At 29.2% G+C, this 20,470-nt stretch overlaps 1 protein-coding gene across 2 annotated transcripts; it reads left to right on the forward strand.

Moving 5' to 3' along the window:
* Positions 1–418: 418 nt before the first annotated feature.
* Positions 419–18,159, forward strand: Asx (Additional sex combs). 2 transcript variants are annotated; one of them, XM_014425287.2, is made up of 11 exons: positions 419–620; positions 763–812; positions 885–1,077; positions 1,151–1,457; positions 2,621–2,771; positions 6,285–6,528; positions 7,619–8,556; positions 9,863–9,995; positions 13,160–13,389; positions 13,761–14,042; positions 17,904–18,159. In XM_014425287.2, exons 1-11 carry the CDS (start codon positions 566–568, stop codon positions 17,928–17,930), a joined length of 2,610 nt encoding a protein of 869 aa, XP_014280773.1. In that variant the 5' UTR covers positions 419–565; the 3' UTR covers positions 17,931–18,159. The 2 variants fall into 2 exon arrangements, with proteins under 2 accessions (XP_014280773.1, XP_014280772.1); XM_014425286.2 differs by having other exon boundaries at positions 17,917–18,159.
* Positions 18,160–20,470: the final 2,311 nt, after the last annotated feature.

The raw sequence follows: 20,470 nt of genomic DNA on the forward strand, positions 1-20,470 counted from the left end.
AATGTGTTTCCGATAGGCTCAAATATTATTATTATCATAATTTTATAATAAGCTATAACCTGAACCACAACTTGTGTAACATGAATGGAGGTTTCATCAATTAACATTTTACTATCGTTCTTTAAAATGTTTATATAGTTATTTTATTTTTAATATAATACTATAAAGGTGAGGCCAGTCCAGAAGAAATGCCAGTGTATAGAAGTTGATCATATTTAGTTCAGTGATGGGTTTGAAGACGACATCAAGATCTTGATGTTGGCGTTGTTTGGAACTTCATCACAACACAGGACTTCATAAAAAAGGAGACTTCAGTGGTTTTTACTGTAATACTCGCGAAGTTATTGCGATTTTCCTTTTTTAACTGATTCTTATTGTTTTCCTTTGGGATTTAGTTTCGGTAAACTTGGTTAAATAAGATCTGCCTTTGGCAATATTTAAGATCAACCTTTGACAACACCAAATTTATTGAATGATTAATTCTCAATGGAGTTCAATTTAAAGTATATGCTGATTATTGCACTCATGTAGTCATGATTTTAAATCACTTTTCAATGTAGCTGGTATGGATAATATAAAGCATGATGCAGTTAAAGAGGAGGAAATTGAATTCAATAAAGGTAAATAATAATTACACTGCCATTTTTGGTTTTCCTTATTTTTAACATCAAGATTTGGTGCTGGTGTTGATTATTTACAATTAGATTTAGATGTAGATTACAATTAGATTTACTCTATTTATGATTTTATGCTTCCTTATAGGATTACTGGATGGTACTAACTGTCTGGCGAAATCTGAAGGAGAGGATATGGTATGAAATCAGTATTTTACAAACTGATTCATTGATGGATCAGACCTTAGTTATCTCAATTATTTTTTTCAGGGATGGAGTGTACCCAGTTGTGAAAGTGAAGTGGAAAAAGATATAAAAGAACAACGCCCTTTTAACCATTCTAAGAAGATTATGAAACATGCATTACGTCAACAAGCAAAAAGGCGTAGGAAAAATACGACGATAGCTGCTGGAAATCCTGCACCAACTCAAAGATTAACATTATCCCCTAATAGCTGTGATAGTACGTTATGTTTTTTCTCACATGTCAATTGGAATTCTGTTGTTATCAATTAATAATTTTTTTTTTTTTGTAGTTGAAGATATTAGTTATGATACTGCATGCTACCGACAACCAACAATGGCAGAAGTTCTGGCTTCTATTCCAGGATTCAGTATGAAGCCAAGAAAAAGATCACAGAAAAAATTATCTGCTGCAGCACAGTTGGAACAAACTAAAGAAGGTTGTGTTGATCTTGAAACTCCAGACTCAATTCTTGTGAACTCTAACCTTCGGTCGCTGTTAAATAAGCATACCTTTTCTTCCTTGCCTTCACTATATCAATATAAATTACTTCAGTTATTGCCTCATGTTGACAGAACTGGATCCGATTCTGTTTTTAGGTATGTTATTTTTTAACTGATGATGGGTATAATTTTGTAATTATGTAAAGGAGCTTTGTGGTTACTGCAATATCGACTAATTAAAATTAATGTTCATTAAAATTCATAGTTCTATAGATTTATATAGTAAACCATGGTTTGATATATCAGATGTCGTCTCTGCATATATTTGCTTATACGTTGTATCTATGTAAGTATTTACTCATGTCAGCATGTATAGGGATATACTTGGTACCTATTTACTCCCTCTAAATTTTTCTGATACTAATACCAAATCATGGTTCTTTCCCATTATCTATAAAATTGTGTTGGTGGCTCCTCCTCTTAACCGTCTTCTTTGCATATTAGTTTGCTTTTAAAATGTAAATTGATACAGGCATGAGGTAAATGAATACGATTTTTCGTCAGAATGTGGTAACGTTTGTCTGTTATTTTGAAATCCATTGTGTTTTATAAACTGAAATGAATTGTGATTGCAATCAATTAGGAACCCAGAAAAAAACAGCAGCAGTTGCAACTAGCTCCTAGTACCTTTGTCAACAACATTTTGACACACCTTCAAACATATTTAAGCAGGATTATTTTTCATCTCATTCAGGGTTATTCCCCTTTAAACATATTTAAGCAGGATTATTATTCAGCTCATGCAGGGTTATTTCAGCTATTGATGGGAATAGAAGTTGCGTTGATTGAACTGGATACAATTTCACACTGTTAGTGATGCCTTTCATTGATCACTCTTTTCATTCTGCAGAAAACTTAATCTAAATTTTTTCTGATAATGCTTTTGAGATTGGAATTACCAATTTGGTTTGTCCACAATTAAAGTTTTCAGCCTCTATGACTCTGGTAGATAGTGAAGAAATCAAAATTGTGAGTATTCCATGTCAGAAAAAGTCCCAGCCTCCAACATTGTCTAAAAATGTGTAACTATTCATAACTTTTTAAATGTTTAAACAATTATTGATACCAAGCCCTAGGTATTGTGATTGATGTTAGAAATCATAACAGGATCTTAAAATAACATGTAATAAATGATAATTATAAAGAACATTAGCTAGGATTTATATTAATTTACTACCTAAGTTTCTATGTTGATTGTTTTTTTTTAAATATCAGTTTCTATTACTTTTGCTGAAAATATACTTGAATTCATTCAACAGGTTGAGTGGATCAGGTCTAAACAATGAATTTTTTGCCCGTGCTTGTCTTGACTGGAGAGAAAGGCTTGCTGAAGGGGAGTTTACTCCTGAAAATCAAGCTAAAATTAAAGCTGAACAAGAAAAAGAAAAAAGTAAACTTGATCCCTGGAAGGTATGTTTGATTTCCTTCTTTATTCATTTGTGTGACAACACAGTAAATTAAAAATAAGAGAAATTTATTATAATGTCTTTAACTATACTGTCCTTGGTGGGTTTCCCTTTTATAGGTTAAAGTATCTTATTTTTATGAGTTCCAAATATTTAGTTACTCTTTTGGTTAGCATTTTTTAAATTTTATTGATGAAAAATAGAATGAAAATTATTTATGTAATAATAAGTAGTCATGAAAACCTTGCCTTAAAATATTGCTAAGTCTTAAACAATATACTTTTTAATCTAGAAATTATAAGTTAGCAATAAACAAGCATGAAGTGATTATTATTAATGATTCGAGGACTAGTTATCTATATTTGATAAAATACTGTATAATTATGTAAAAATAATATTGATAGATCCAAGAAGCCGGGTTCTAATTCGGCCAAGATAATTAAATATTTATTCGGTTACTGTAGCCGTGAGTCAGCCCTGTAGGTTTGGTAGCCCTCCATGGTCCACCCAGCCTCTTAAAGTGGGTACCCCTAATTGGGAGAAAATTTGGCGGTTGAATATGATTCTGACCTAATCACCTCGTTGCACAACCATTAGTCTAGTAAAAGTACTTCCTTTCAAAGTACTGCACCCCTGACCCTTCACGGGTTTTAGTGGTACATATTTCTTTATTAGTATTGATAAGATAACTGAAGAGAAAATTATGGTATATATGTATGTATATTCATGGTAGAGAATATTAACTCCACTAATATCGACTATGATTATATAGATAACTATAAACTGATGAATCCTCTTCTCTACCTCCAATATTTCCTTTGTGCCCTATAGCATGGAATAGCCTCAGACCACTTTCTAAATATTTTTTTAGCATTCTTAGTTCTGCCATTGGGTAAATCTTTTCTCTTCTATTTATTTCTATGTAGTCTTCTTCATTCATCTATCTTCCAGTCTAAAGTAGTCTGTCCATCCAAGCCATTACCTTCCTTGAGTGGTGATCTTGACTTATCTTGGTAACATATCTGAGTCATCTCAGCTGAAATTTATGGTATATATCAATTAACAAAGGTATTTCTGAATCCTTTCTTTCTTAACTCAGTCTTTTTGTTGTTTACTGGAAGATTGCTGATTGAACATGTGTATCAATAAATGGAATTTGGTCCGGGTGCAGTCAAATAAAACTCAAATAGTACACCAATTTCCTATTCGAGTTTTATTTGACCGCACCCGGACCAAATTCCACTTTTTGTTGTTGTTTTAATTGCTATTCTGTTTTAACTTTCAGCTCTCATAATTCTTCTTATGAGGTTGTAAGTCTTAACTCAACACTCAATTTCAAATTTCAGAATAGGTAAAAATGCTACTTTGAATATGTAGAGTCTTTATTATTCTGCTCCCATTTTCCTATTATGATGTTATTAATCTGATTATATATGCCTTGTTTGCTTTTTATTAAACTTGTTAGTCCATCCTTCCTGACTTACTGCAACTATTTCCTAGTAGACATTTTTTCTTAGTGCTTTCTAACTCTACACAATTGGAGTTTAAATGAATATTTAATTTCTACTATCCTCTGAATACTACAAGGACTTTGTTTTTGGCTGTGTTGGTTCCCTATTTTTCAGTGTGTGCAAGAAGAAAATATTGTCTGTAGAAAAGTAGCATTTTATGAATATCATTCGTAGATTTCATTTTCCAATTTCAGTTATTCCATCTTGCAAATCGTAAGTACTTTGTCTATTTACCAATGCAGTGTTCATGAGGCCCTCAATTGAGAAGCAGAAAAAAAATAATAGAAAAACTGTCGTAGATTTTATGTTTGAATTATTTTGATGAAGTTCTAGAGGCCAAAACTGGTTGCTATTAAAATAAAAAAATGTACAGGAAGATATATTTTTTTTCCTAATTAATTTTCGATTTGTATGAACTTATGGTCAGATTGATTTCCAAACTTTTTCTTCTTAGTTCTTTAGACCATCCCTTCATACAATTCTGTCTTTTTCCTGAGGTTTTAATACTCTGATACTAGTTAAAGTGGACAACATAAGGATTCTTTCTGAGCCTACCAAAATAAAGGTGTCCAAAAGCTTGGTTTAAGCTATTATCAGTTACACTTTGAAGAAATGGTCTTTTAGGGACACTAATGAGGACACCTTTTGCTTATTTGAATATTTCATTATTTGTTAAATAAAAAATACTTAAATTTCAAGATCCATTAAAGAATTTTTTAAAAATTAAAAATTACTAGAAAAATAAAGTAACAAAGACAAAGATCCAACAAATATTGTTACTGATAATTTATAGAATAATAATATTGAATAATTGATAAATGAAGAATAACTAGCTGCAACCAAAAACAACTAAATTACCAAACATTAATATTAATTGAAATTGGCATATAATACCTTATTACTGATAAATAATGAGTGGTAAGGACTATATAATTGAAAATTAAATTTAAAAACCTGGATTAAAAATTTTGCACTATCGCAATATTTTGTCTTACTACAATAAATGAATAAAAATCATTGTTATAAAAATGAATATAAATAAATATAATGAATATAAATATAACTTTAGATGTTCATAAAAATAATCAGGCCAATATTGAAGGACTTAAAATCCATGAGGGTTATAAAAACGGAACTGATAACTCCTCTCTAGGAGTAACTATCCATAACTAACTATAACTAGTAATAAATTGCTAGGTATTGCAAATGAAATCTACCAGTAATTATAAACTTTCCAAGCTTTAAACATATTCCCAAAGAACAAACAATGTCTCAGTTACTATTTATTTATCAGTTAGTTACTATTTTTTATAGTTATTTAGGTACTATTTATTTATAAATTCAGAATATTCTTATTATGAATTACTAGATCATGAATTCAATTAAATAATTACAAAAAATAATAATCTTCATATTAAACTATGAGAAACTTCTATTATGTGGACTCTAAATTTACATAGCATAGTCTTTTTACCTGATGTACAAACAAATTATTTTAAAATATATGCTTAATAGATATTGATCTCTCTTTAATAATTATCTCTTTTATGAGTTGAGAACCTTGAAAGTTTAAATAAGTATTGAGCATGATTTTCTAAAAGTAAATATTGAAGATGAAATATCCATAAATTTTATATCAAGGAGTAATTTGTCGATGGAAATAAGCATTACAGTGTTTGTTCTTTAGCCTTATATATATATCAAATTTTTTTTAGAGTTAGTTAACAATATTCTTTCAAATAAATTAATTACAAATATTGTCATTTTGAAGATTTAGTTATATCACAAAGTAGTCCATAAAGTAATATTTTTTCAGCACTATCAGTTTATATTTTTTATCATTACTTTTAGGAAGTTTGATAATCTAACAGATGCTATCAAGTAGGTGATCTAATAATTTAGTTAAATAAGTTAGGACATTTTGATTTTATTACAGTTAATTTATTAATTAGTTCTGAATTTATGATTTGTCCATTCTTCTTTTTTTCTAATATTTGGGGTTACAGTTGAAACATTTTGAACCGACCTGGGGTGAAAGTTTGCGAGAATGGCCTTCGTTACCTGTATCAACATCTACTGCTGTTCCTACAGTTCAAACCAAACCAAAAGTAGTAAAACCTCCACCACCACCTACAGTAACCAGGTTAAGAACTGTTGGTGCTGTAACTAGAGCGGTAACATCATACAGAGAAAAGAGAGCTGCACAGAGCCCTCCACGGCAAACGGAAATCAAAAGGACAAAACAACAAGGTAATTATCTTTTTAATGTAGAATATGAAATTTATGTTAACCAGTGATTTTATTTTATTTTAATTATTTTTCTTCAACCAATTTAGAGAATTTCTATTTTTCTAGATTTTTTATGTTTTTAAGCCCCATAAATAAATGAAAGAGACTTCTAATATAATTTTAACTAGTATTCTATGGATATGTTAGTATTGTCTTAGTATTCAGTTAAGTAGGTTCCTGATATTCTTGTTTTTTGAAAGAAGTTTGAGCTAATAATTTTTTTTTATATAGTGGTTCTTATGATTGTTCTTGATAACAACTGTTTGGTTAATTTATTTCTTTAGAATTAATCTTCCTGCTTATGTTGGGAACTTGTCCAATACATTACTATTATACAATTGGGTAGTGAATAGAATGATTTCATTGCACACTAGTATTAACAGGTTATTCGTTACTATCTTGGGATGTTAGCAGTGTCGGCCTTTTAGCTACAATGAGGCTGTCAAGAACTACCCAGAGTCAGTACCTGTTGGATTTTGAACTGTGTTGTTTATGGATCCAGTTTACCTGTTTATTTATTTATTTTATTATTTCAGCTGTAAATGATATTACGGTGACACTAATTAATTGGATTCAAGTTTGTCACAGGATAACTATCGGTTGATTAGGGCAGTGCAGCTGTTAGTTGGCCAGAGCAAACAGTTGCAAACCTTACCTCCTGCAGTATTCTTCAACTTGTCAACAGTTGAAAATAAAAAAGGAGTTCTTATTCAGGTGTGAGATCTTATGTGGGAGCTGCAAAAACATGTGAGATGGCATGTTTGAAGCTAATGGGTCACTGCTCCAACTTGCAAGATATCTCAACTAGAGCTAATGGTCTACTGCTTCCTTTGATATAGTTAATCCTTAAGTTACATCTTTTTCTCTCACATTCATTGAAATTTATGTTGCCAAGGAATAGACTGTAGTAATAGTATTCAGCTGTTTGCTTGGAAATACTTAATTATAAGCCCTTCTATTAAATGGTTATATTATCCTTCCCTATTTGTTTGAATATAGTATGATAACTAAGTTCATAAAATATTCTTATTTTCTTTATTATTATTTGTAGATAATGGGGTAATTGAGGAAAGCGTTGAAGTTGAAGATAGACCACCTAAAGAGGAGGAATCTCAAAATGGATTATCATTTAATGAATTAAGAAATTCTTCAGAAGAAAATGTTAATTGCATTGAACCAAAAAATGAAATTGTAAATACCTGCGATGAAACGCTTAAAAGTGAATCTGAAGAAGACAGGTTTATGAATTCCCCAGTTCCTAATAATTTAGATAGTCAAGATGCCATCAAACAGCCTGATGTTGATATTTCTGAGGTTCTTGAAGAAACTAATGGGATACCATCTAATCAAGGTGAGGAAAATGCAGTGGAAGATAATGAACCTACCAAGGATATTGATTTTTCAATGTCTTCTACTTGTAAGATTCCTCCAGAAGATAATTCTGGACAATTTGTTCATGAAGTTGGCGTCCTATCTGAGTCACTTTTGATAGATGATCTAAATAATAAACAAGGACAATCTGTTTCTGTTGATTCAAATGTCTTAGTAATTCCTGAAAGTATACTCGATGTTCAGGAAAGTAACAACATTGATATTGGTGGAGTGAAGGATGTGATTTCTCCTATGAACCATGACAACAGTCAAAGTAACTCTAATGAAATAAACACAGTAATGGCTCTACCTTTAGCAAACAGTCAAGCATCATTTCCTGAACTTGAGATGGTTGATGATCCTTCAGTAACTAATATACCTGTGATGAGTGAAGTTGTTTTATCAAAAATACCTGTTTCTAGTAATCAAATTATTAAAGAACATCAGATTACTGCTACTGAAAAACCTAATATTGAAGAAGAAAAGTGGGAAGTAATACAGGTGAATCCTGGTGAAAAAGAAGGAAGTATTTATTTTAAGGAGGATGAAGCTGCTATATTAGCTGCAGCATGGGATGTAGTTGGTTCTTCTACTCATTTCCAAGACCTACATCAGCCTGTGAGTATATTTTTAATAAAGGTTTGTTAGGTTTTTGTTATGGTTTATTTTAATTATAGTTTGCTCTTTATAAAATTACCGTTTTTTTAATGTAATACATGATTGGAAGTTTAAATCGTTAATAATAATAATAATCTTTATTATATAAAAAAAAAAATAGACCACTGAATTTCACTACGGTCTTATATTTTTTAAATATATAAATGCATTATTGTTTAAAATATATATTGAGGGCTCAAATTGAAGCTTATTAAGCGAACTATAATGATTATCTTCTAAAGTAAGCAGTTTTCATGATATTTGCCAGCATAAATCACAAATAGTTGAATTCTTATTATTTGAAAAATATTTTGGTGTTTAAAAAACTATCTCAGAAAATATTAAACTAAATTTTTCAAGGACACCAATTTGTGTAAAAACAAAATTGGAATCTTTTAATGCTTTAACTTTTTACTTCTTGATACAAAACGCCCAATAAAAAAAGGAACATTATAAATCTCTCTAGGTATAAAACTAAATGCACTGACATTGGATGCAATAGTTGGGTAAAAATTAATGTACTTTCAAAATTTAAGATGATATATACCTTCATGTTATATACCAAAAATTGTACAATTTAATCCTTTAAATTTGATTAATGTACATATGTAAGCTACTTGTAGTACCTAAGGAGTTATCCACTATAAACACAAAAATAGTTTGTGTATTGTTTTATGTGTTCCTACATAGTAGGCATTTCTTCTGCCCTGAAGATTACCTATTACCTTTTACGTAATTACCACAAGCATGTGGTTCTTAGCACTATATTTTTCACATTTCGCTCCTCTAACTCAGTGGAGTATCAAGATACAATTTTAAATTATAGCTCATAACATACAGGATAAAATACTAAATATTTCTCTCACTTATATAAGAAAATACTTGTTCCCGAATAATAATAAGATTTAGAATAGAACAGCCATTTCCTAAGTCAATTCTATCAGGAAAATTTTCTTTATTGTAACAGGAGAGTACAAGCTCACAAGGTGCCCACTCATTCGGACTGACACTAATCTCCTGTTCTCCCATTACAATATTAAAATTTTTCTGCTATAATTAACTAGCATTGCCCCATTCCGCTACTTCTGTTTCATCTCATGTCACAAAATCAATTTACTCCTGTATAATTTTTTTTTTTCTTGAGCTGTAGAACATTGGTAAATAAGTTTCACTTCAAAACTCTAGTTGACTTAAACTATTTATTTAAATAGGAAAATTATTATATATGACTGTAAGTTCTTTGTCTTATAAGTTTTTTTTTTCATAGGTTTCGGTGATACCATGCCAAGAAGAGTTAGAAGTGAGACTTCATGAAAGTTCATTACCAGCTCCTCAGTGGGTTGAATATAGTACTTCTACTGACAAGCAAGCACCTGGTCATGTTAAGCTAGAGCTTGAAGGTAATCTAATATCATTAACAATAGATTAATCATTGGAACTGATCTTATACATTAATATTAAATATTAATTTTTTTTTTTTATATAAAAGAACTAATACTGGCTGGAATATTTTTGTATTTTTAAATATTTGTTATAAGGTGAATGGAGTCAGTAAAGAACACAAATAAGTTTTTATTTATATCACTGACTGTCCCTCCCAACCCTCTTCTCATCATCATCCATGGTCAACTGTTGATTAAGTATTTGTTATTACTCTTTGTATTGTTTCCTTAAACCAACTGGAATGCTTATAGGATTTTGCTGAATCATACAATCTATCTTCTTGTGAAACATATCATTTTTTAACCTATATTTCATCTAATGAAATAAAGTATAAATTAACTTATTATACTCATAAGAGTAAATATCTTGTGTATTTACTCTTATGACTTTCCTTACCACTTTAACTGCTAAGACCAATACAATAATTGCTTGTTGTATATCTTCTCAAGTAATGGTCTGATAAAGATTTTTATTTTGTTTAATTATTTTTTTGGTTTATAGTATTTTACAATTTCATTATCCTTCAAACTAGCTTCTTGAATGTTCTGGAAGATTCGTGGATTGTGAACTGTTTGAAAAATTAATGAACTAAAAGGGAATGAGTTTGAATAAGAAACTGAGCAGAGTGCTTTCAAAACATGGGTACGAAATTCAATACACACTATCTTTGCTTAGTATTCCAGGGATCAAAACTTCTACCTAAATACCTTCTTTTTTTTTTTTTTTCATAAGACCACTATTGCACAATATTGTATGTTGCCCAGTAACAAAATTTCTCAAATATGGAAATTGGTGCATAAATGCAGCACATAATAAAAATCAAGTTCACTAGCAGCATATGGGTTCAGTTCATGTTGTAATGTATTGTATCTTAAATAAAGTTTAACTGTTTAAGCTCGGGCCTTTAAGATTTATCAATACAAACCACACTAATATGTCGCTTATCACAAACTCCTCTCTCTTTCTATACATATATATATACACACACACACACACACATACATATATAATCATGAGAGTTAGTTGACCGTGGATGATTTATTCGAGGAGAAGATGGTTGGGGGGTGCAGTCAAAATAAAACACAAATAAGTTGAAGTAACTTATTTAATTGTGCCAGAATTTCTAGCCTTCATCAGGGCTAAGAACAGAATAAGATAACAACCAATGAATACAGAAAATATGAACAGAATGACATAAAGTAAATAATTGTACAGAATGGAATTAATAAAATAAAGTGATGAGAGAGGTGGAAAATAAAATGTATACATAGGTAATTGAATAAGTAGGTAAAATAACATCATTAAGGAAATAAAATAAAAATTAAGTTATATAATGCAAAGAAATATGAATACATTAGTTTATTAATAATTTAAAAATTAAAATTATGGAAAGAAAAATAAAATTGAGAGAAAGAAAATATATGTAACCATAATATTAGATAAAGAGGCAAAAAATAAGTTAAGTTTAACAAAAGAAATGAATAAAAAAAAAAAAATTAATTTGAAAACAACAATAATAATATATGGTGAACATAATTAATAATGTGGGTAAGGAAAATTGAGAAAAGAATAGAAAAGAAGGGGGGTAAAATAAAGATAGGGAAAAAAAAGAGAAGAAAACATAAAACAAACCTGTAATCATACCGCCAATTGGCTTCTGCGCTGAGTACGGCCAAACTCCGAATTAAAAAATACGTTAGAGAGATGACAAAGTGTTTTTTAAGAGGAAACGTTACAAGTGGGTAAAAAATAAAAAAATAAAAATTAGAAAATATTTAGAAGAGAAAAGCATGTGAGAGGGTGACGACTAATGATTTTAGAAAATGTTAAAAATATATATATATGTTACAAGGATGACAAAGTGTCATGAGTATTTAACAACAGTTAAAAAGAGGAAGCGTTATAAGAGGGTGACAAAGAATGTGGTGGAAAAAGTTTAAAAAGTGAAATAATACATTACAAAGTGGGCGGAAAAATAAAATAAATAAATTTTTAAAAAATTAATAAAAAATAAAAATTACTTTTTTAATAAATTAACTATTTGCAGATATGTTAATGATAAGTTGTGCTTGTCGGTTTTTAAATTGACAGAAGAAGGTTCTAATTGTGTATAGAAGCTTTCAGAGATGAGCCTTTTGTCATAGTTATGAACTGTAGCAAGTATAGACATTTTGTCGAAATCGAAGGAATGATTTAAAGAAAGAGAATGTTCTAAAAGTTTTGAGGCAGGATGATTATGGGAGGAAACAATATATAAATACAACATAAATATTCTCGGTTCGTACTGAGACCCCTAACCCCTCTCCCCTTCTTTTCTATTCTTTTCTCAATTTTCCTTACCCACATTATTAATTATGTTCACCATATATTATTATTGTTGTTTTCAAATTAATTGTTTTGTTTTTTTATTCATTTCTTTTGTTAAACTTAACTTATTTTTTGCCTCTTTATCTAATATTATGGTTACATATATTTTCTTTCTCTCAATTTTATTTTTCTTTCCATAATTTTAATTTTTAAATTATTAATAAACTAATGTATTCATATTTCATTGCATTATATAACTTAATTTTTATTTTATTTCCTTAATTATGTTATTTTACCTACTTATTCAATTACCTATGTATACATTTTATTTTCCACTTCTCTCATCACTTTATTTTATTAATTACATTCTGTACAATTATTTACTTTATGTCATTCTGTTTATATTTTCTGTATTCATTGGATGTTATCTTGTTCTGTTCTTAGCCCTGATGAAGGCTAAAAATTCTGGCTGAAACGTTGGCACGATTAAATAAGTATATATACACACACACAAACACACATATAGATATATATACATATATATGTATATATACAAATTTTAACATCTAATTCCTAAATTATTAACACTGTTCCAATAAATTTATATACTATTTAAGTATTGTATATACCCACATAATATACTTATGAATTTTATGTATTTTTATCTTGCAATAAAAAAAAATTGTATAATTCATTCATTTTTGTTTCTTTATAAAATAATAATATTGTAATGTTATTTTAATTGTCTTTCAGGTAAATTATCTTAATTAAATATAATAAGATTTAATATTTCACTTTAAAATTTTTTTAACAGTGACATTGACACCAGAGGTGGATTCCCAAGTATCATCTAGTTCAGCAGAAGGAGCAAATGAACCTGTTCGTGTTATTCCACCCACAACAATTGTTTGCCTTCCACCATTAACTGCCTCCGCGCCACCTCCTCCTCCACCTCCACCAGCTTCTTCTTCAGCATTACCTTATCTTGCCTTAACAACTAGTACTCCAGTTAGAGCTGTCCCGGCCAAACCTCTTCAATCCAAGGTAATTGTTAAACAATATTACATTAAATCAATAATTCTAATTTCTTAATTTAAAAGAAAGTATTTACTTTTGCTAATTATTTGTAAAAATATATGCATTCATCTTGAAATAAGTATATAAGAATAGGTTAAGTATATAATTAGAAAAGCTATCCTCTTGACCTTGACACCTGTGCTTTCGTAAACAAACGGAACACAATTAGCCATTTTATTAATTATTTATATCATTAGTTAATTAATAGTTATCTTTAAAGTATATATTTTTATACAATATGACTTAATTTGTTCAAATAAAATAATTAACTATTTAAATTCTATTATTTTCTTGATCAATTGACTATTGTTAGTTTATAGTTTTATTTTATTTCATAGGGTAGTAGTGGAGGGAGGGGTAGTCGTAGTTCAAACAAGCCTCCTCCTGGTGCTGTGAATTTAGAGCGGTCTTACCAGATTTGCCAAGCTGTAATTCAGAACTCCCCCAATCGCCACCAACTGAGATGTCAACTGAAGCCACCCCCTTCTCTCCTGGCAAAGCGAATCCCGCAGCCTGCCCCTAGGCAAAGGCCGCGACAGGCCGTGGTACTTCGGCATGTTTTCACCTCAAATGCTGGTATTCCTGTTAGCATGGCTGTATTACCCTCTCATCCTTCTCATGTAAGTATTTTTTCCCTACATAAATAAATAAGTTTAAAGGAGTGAAAATGTATGGTTTATTTTATTTTTTTCATATGGATGAGAGATGCATTGCACCAGTAGACTTAAATAGTAGGTCAGACATGATTAAAAATTATTATTTCCTAAAGGTCAAAAACTTAAAATAAACTTATAATATTTTTAATACATATTGTAGTGATATTTTAGGTCTCTTTTAAAATAAAATTAAAAAATATAAACTGTTACCATGAACAGAGTAGAGACATTTGAAATTGAACCTCATAAATTTATTTTTTTTATAAAATATTACAATTTTTTATTTAGTCTTAAATCCTTTCATTTTTTATCAAACTAGATCGTTCTCCTATGATTGTAATTTTTTATCAAATGCTATTATATATTTGTAATGTTCTAAAAAGAGTTGATTTGAAATTTCCATGCAATTTATCCACAATACAGGTTTAAAGTTCACAGAAATTGGTGGAGGGATGAGCAAATATTAAAGAACTGTAAAGCAATTGTATAAATGAATAAACTGTCAGCTCTGGTTATTCTAATAGCTGGCACTCTCACTGTGTATTCATTTAAGATAAAAAACATATTTTTTTCTTAGCTTTTACTGACAAGACTGATCACATTGTTTGTATAAAATGTTGATGTAGATGTTCTGTAATTTTCCTACTTTTACCAGAAGAGTTCTGCCAGCAAAAAAAAGTTGGGAACTACTGTTTTGGAGGATGTTTCGGCCAAACTGTATATTATCCAGTTGGTCTTAATTATATGACAACTTATATTCTCTTATATTCTTATATGACTTCTTATTTTAGGGGATTTGTGCTGAATATAAAATATTTTATTACTGATAGTCCTATTTCCTGTTGGTTGTCCATTCAATTGCCTGTTACTTACATATTGGATTGTAATTTACATATGGACAGTAATTACAGACAGGAATATGTAATTTCTAAATATAGAAATATATGAAGTGAGAATATTAAAAGTTTTTCTTATAAAATAAATAAATTATTAGCTGCAGAACTAATCATTATTAATAATTCCAATTAGAACTGACCAATAAAACCTCGTTTGACCTTAAATTTTAGAGTATTTGAATTATCTTATGGTACATAGCTGATCAGTTAATATATGTACTAAATACTATTAAAGAATAACTACCTTGATTAGTGGTCTTAGTATTAATAAGTAATAGCTCGATCATCGAAGGTTATCTAATTTGACCTTTTGGCTGAAGCTGTTGTTTGCACAAACAAAAGCTTCTGCATACTCTTCCCGAAACTAATATTTTCATGAAGAAAATATAAAGTGCATATTGTTTCCTCATGGTCAGTGAGACAAGAGATAGAAGACCAGTGTTACCAAATCTATAAGTCATCCATTCCCTGCTTCTCTCATGTTCATTCCGAAAATATTGTTATTGTTTTGTATCATAGCAACCTTGAGTCAAAAGTGGCTTTGAATCTCATTGGGGTGGGTTGAAATAGAATGGTCATACAACATTGAAATAATGTATTTAGTGCCAGGTATTTGCCTGGAATATTATAGTAACTTTTACAATAAAATTGACTGACCGAAATTGCCACACTTTTATATAAATTTTACACTTTTTTAGTATTTTATCAAATACGTCTCCAACAATTTTTATTAAACTTGGTAAATCAATCTACAATCAAGTGGTCTTAATATCAGCTAGATCTTGTCCTCATTGAAATAGTCTAAGAGGGGTTAAATGATAAATTAAAAAAAAAAAAAAATCTTGTTATGAAGTACTTTTAATATTGTTTATTTGAAATAATTAACCATTTTTCATTGTAATAGTGATAACAAATGGATATATATGAATCATGAAAGAATTTGATAATTAGATAAAGGAGAAATAGTGGAAAAGAATAAACAGCTGAGACCTGATCCATTCATTTGATATATTTTGTTAAACTGTTGTGTTGGCTAGAAAAAGTTGATATTTGTAAATCACACCTCTAAAAATCCTAAAATGCAAATTTTTATTGCAACTGAAAAAATAATTCTTCAAAATTTTCAACTTCTCTGGTCCTTTAATTTTTGTTTTTCAATATCACAAAACTAATCTAGCTTTCTCACCATTTCCATTTCTACCCCATGTTATTAGCTGGGCTAACTATGTTTCCTTTTTTTTTTTTTTTTTTAAATATAATTTATTTATTTAAAATAAATATATACTGTTTTGGGTTTTATTATCAGTGGTAAGTCATGGTGAATATAATATTCATTATGTTTTATCCCTTTTCTTGCTAATGCTGTGATTCATGTTGTAAATCATTGTTTATTATTAAGTTTGTTCCTAGTTTAAAAGAACTACTTTTAGTAAGTATTTAAACTATCTGAAAATTATTTATTTAATACAATTATAAATTGTTCATCTACTAGAAAAGTGACACAACTAAAAAAAAAAAAAATCATTTAACCTTTTATTTCCGAAATAGGTCAGACCTGAACATGACTTTCTTGTGGAAACATATAATTAGCCTAGTTATTGGGAAAACTACTTGATGAGGTGTCAATTCAATTTTCCAAATAATTTTAACACTTCACATGCCTACTACACGGATCCGTGTATCATGGGTCTAGGCGCTTGGTGCCCTCTACAGGGATCCATGATCATACACATCAACATACAAACGCATCAGTCCATTGCGGGCACTGCTGGCGAGAGTTGTTTTTGCAACTGTTTCCTGTAATAGATATTCATTTTAAAAGTATTTAGTGGGAGTTTTTGAAAAACGTTTTTATTTTTGTGTTTTTCCGCTATTCAATTAAGGTATATATTTTAAACCATGAATATTGAAGCTAGTCCATCAAAACGAAAGTCTGAACACAAAAATGAAACAAATACCAAGAACAAGGTTTTGTATAAATTGTTTCTGTTTTTTTAATATGTTGCACCTTTTTCCATAATTATATAGTTATAATAAATTTAATTTAAACTACTTACGTGTTTATATTCTATTTAAACCTATTCAATATAAAATATAGATGGAAGAATGATACTTAAGGTAAACATGGATCTGGGTAGTCAGCATTTACAATGGATATTTTGCTAACAGTGCTGGATACACGGATCCGTGTGATAGGTATAAATGGGCAAATATACCACCAAAAAAATATAAATCTACAAAAAATGAATTTAATTGGTAATAAAGACACTTATTACTATTGGAAAAATGAAAAAAAAAAAAATCTCGCATTTTTAAAGAAATCACACTTTTTTAGGGCAGTGAATGGGTTAACTGACAAAGCTAGAAGAGTGGAATATCACAGTTGTGTGATGGTAGCTGCAGATGTTAGGTGTGTGAAACAACAAAAGTGTCTCATTTTTAGTTCGAACAGTTTCCCTATTTGTTTTTCGATAGTGTTTGTGATCAGTTTGAATAATATGTTCTGTATTTTCATTCTTAGAACTCTTATTATGAAACTGAAGTAGATTCTTATCTTTATACAAATCAGTATTATAATATTAGAGTGTTATAAATGAGCTAAAGCTGAATTTTGTAGGTAGTGTTTTGACATGAGAAAACCATCAAAACTGAAATAGGGTTGCACCTTGGGTATTGGGGAGCTAAATTCATTATTTCTTTTTCAATCAAATACATCCTCATTCTTAAAATTTTATGTATGCCTTTAGATTTGAAATATATTTTCCTGTGGGTTTATTCTGCTGAAAAAACAAAACATTTATTTTATCTTGCTTTTCCAGTAAAATTTAATATTTCTGAATTGTTTCACTTTTCTTGCAGGTGAGCAGAATATATATTATGTGATATTAGCATTCTTTGTAATTTAAGAATTTATTTGGTTATTTAATAGCCTGCTATAACAGGTTGGAGGTGTTAGAAGATCTAACTCTGCCCCTCCATCAAATAGTGAATCCCCAGCATGTGGTGGTCGTGGGCGCCCAGCCTCAGTTGGAGGTCCTGCGCTGTCATGTGCTTGTTCCCTGAGGCCATTAGTACCTTGCAGAAGGTGTGGGGACTTTTGCCATGAGGATTGCATCACACCATCTCGACTTTGCATCACCTGTGACTCAGCTTAAGATTTCATTACAATTTTTTTTTTTAAATTATATGTTTATTTGCTTAATGTCAGTTTTAGCTGGCAATACTATAAGTTTTATTTAGTAAAATTTCAGGTAACATTAAATTGACTATTTATCAATTAATTAAAAGTCAGAAAGGATATGATAACATTTAGAATGCCTCGTATTGATCTGCATAAGTTGGGGAATATCAATATTTCATTAGCTATTTAAAGCTCATTAAAAGTATTTTAATGAATTATCATTATATCATCATAAGAATTATGATAAAATATGCACGGAAGAACTTTATTGTTACATTAAATATTCATAATTCATTTTTATAATAAATAATGGTTATTTTATATGTTCTTTTTATCTAAAGGATTCAAACATTACTTATCTGATGATTCAGTTTAAATATATCAAGTTCAATTATTTGCTGGGTCATTCCATCTCATGACACCCACTTCCTCAGATTTAGATGAAACTTGACACAATTGATTCTATTTCTTACCCCATAGCATCTGCAAAACTTAAGAGTTTTTGTTAAATTATTTTTTTTGTTTTATTAAGTTGATACTAATTTGTTTTCTAGAGAACTATTCAAGATATTAAATTAGTGTATAATAGCGAAAAATCTTATTATTAATCTATCTCAAAATCGTAACAAAATCTTTGCATGTAATGTTTAGAAATTCAAGAAATGGTTATTTTGATGTACAAAAACCACAATATCTAGAGTCTCAGAGATGGTGTACCCCAATTCTTAGTTCTAAAATACTCCTAAATATATTCACTACTAGATAAATAAGAAATATAGATAGTTTTTTTACATGTTTAGTTATAATGCACAGTAGAGGAATATCTCCCAAAATTCATAAGATGATGGATACTTACTTTAAGCAAAATATTTTTGCTTAAGTTGTGATATCTCATAAGTCTGCTAAAATCAATGATATGATTTTTATAATGCATTAAAAAGAAGAAAAAAATCAATACATCATTCTATAAACATTTCAACTCAATCATCATTTAGTCAGAAAAATTTATGATTTTTTTCTGACTTGGAGAATTCCTTCGATATGTCTCTAGAATGAGAATGATTGACTGAAGTAGAAATAGTATTTCAGTCAGCAATGAAGTATACTGAAAAGACAAAAAATTCAATAGTGAATGTGTTTTTGAATCTATCATTTCTCTAAGTGTGAAAACAATCTTTACACCATTAAAAAAACATAAGTATCCATCAACTTAAAAATTTTAAAAGATTTTTTCTGTTATACCTAATAATTAAACATGTCTTTAAATTTAGGGATATTTTAAAACTAAATTGAGTTAAATCATTTCTACAACTATTGATATTGTGATTTTTGTAAGAGTTTATGAAATTTCTCAAAAACAATATTTAAATATTTTTGTATTCATTGTAGATTATTATGATGAGAATTATGATGGTCAGAGGTGCGGTTTTGTTTTGTTGACCACACCCCTGACCATCTCCTCAACTTAAATATTTATATATGTATATATAGTTGACCGTAAAAATTTAAATATAAGAATATGGTCAGGGTTGCAGTCAAAAAAAGAACAAATAATTTATATCTAAATAATTATAGTTTTGGGGGATTGAGATTGGTCAATAAGAGCATTTTTTTCCCAGCTTTCTGGTATAATTCACGTAAACTTTAACCTGGTGTAATTCACCTAAAATCATTAACTTCCTACAAAATTCCATGATGATATCTTAAATAGTTTTCAGTCTATAAGTGCTGGATAAAAGCATCCCTTTTGAGGCTTTGCATAGAACCTAATTAAATAAACTTAAAAATTAATTTGAAAAACTATAAATGATAGGATAAAAAAATATGCAGGTGTTGTCAGAATAGTAATAGAATCACTTGTGCCATTTCATTTAAATCTGAGTGGGTATAAATTAATTCTTTATCAGGTGATTTGAGTTTGAATGACCCTGTTATATCAAGAAGACTCAATATTCTTTTTTTATTTAATTTTTATAACTAGTAGTTGTTTTCTCAAAGTAAATTATTTATGTTACTTAACATTGTTAAAACTATTATTATGGTTATCTCTTGAAGATCTATTATTACTCTAAATTAAATACATTGTTTTAATACTTTGGTCATTAGATGTTTATTTAACAAATGAATTTAAAACTGAAGTGTGAGTGCTTTTGTTTTTCAGGATCAATAGCTTAATATTACTATTTTTAGGAGCCTTAAATATATTTAAACTGTTTGACTCCAATGATTCCTGTGATATGCACATTATACCTATTTAAGTATTTTCAACTATTTAACATAATTATCGAGGTTGATCCCTACTTTCGATATATATA

Source organism: Halyomorpha halys, unplaced genomic scaffold (genome assembly GCF_000696795.3).
Source record: "Halyomorpha halys isolate HHAL.00 unplaced genomic scaffold, Hhal_1.1 Scaffold505.1, whole genome shotgun sequence".
NCBI lineage: Eukaryota > Metazoa > Arthropoda > Insecta > Hemiptera > Pentatomidae > Halyomorpha > Halyomorpha halys.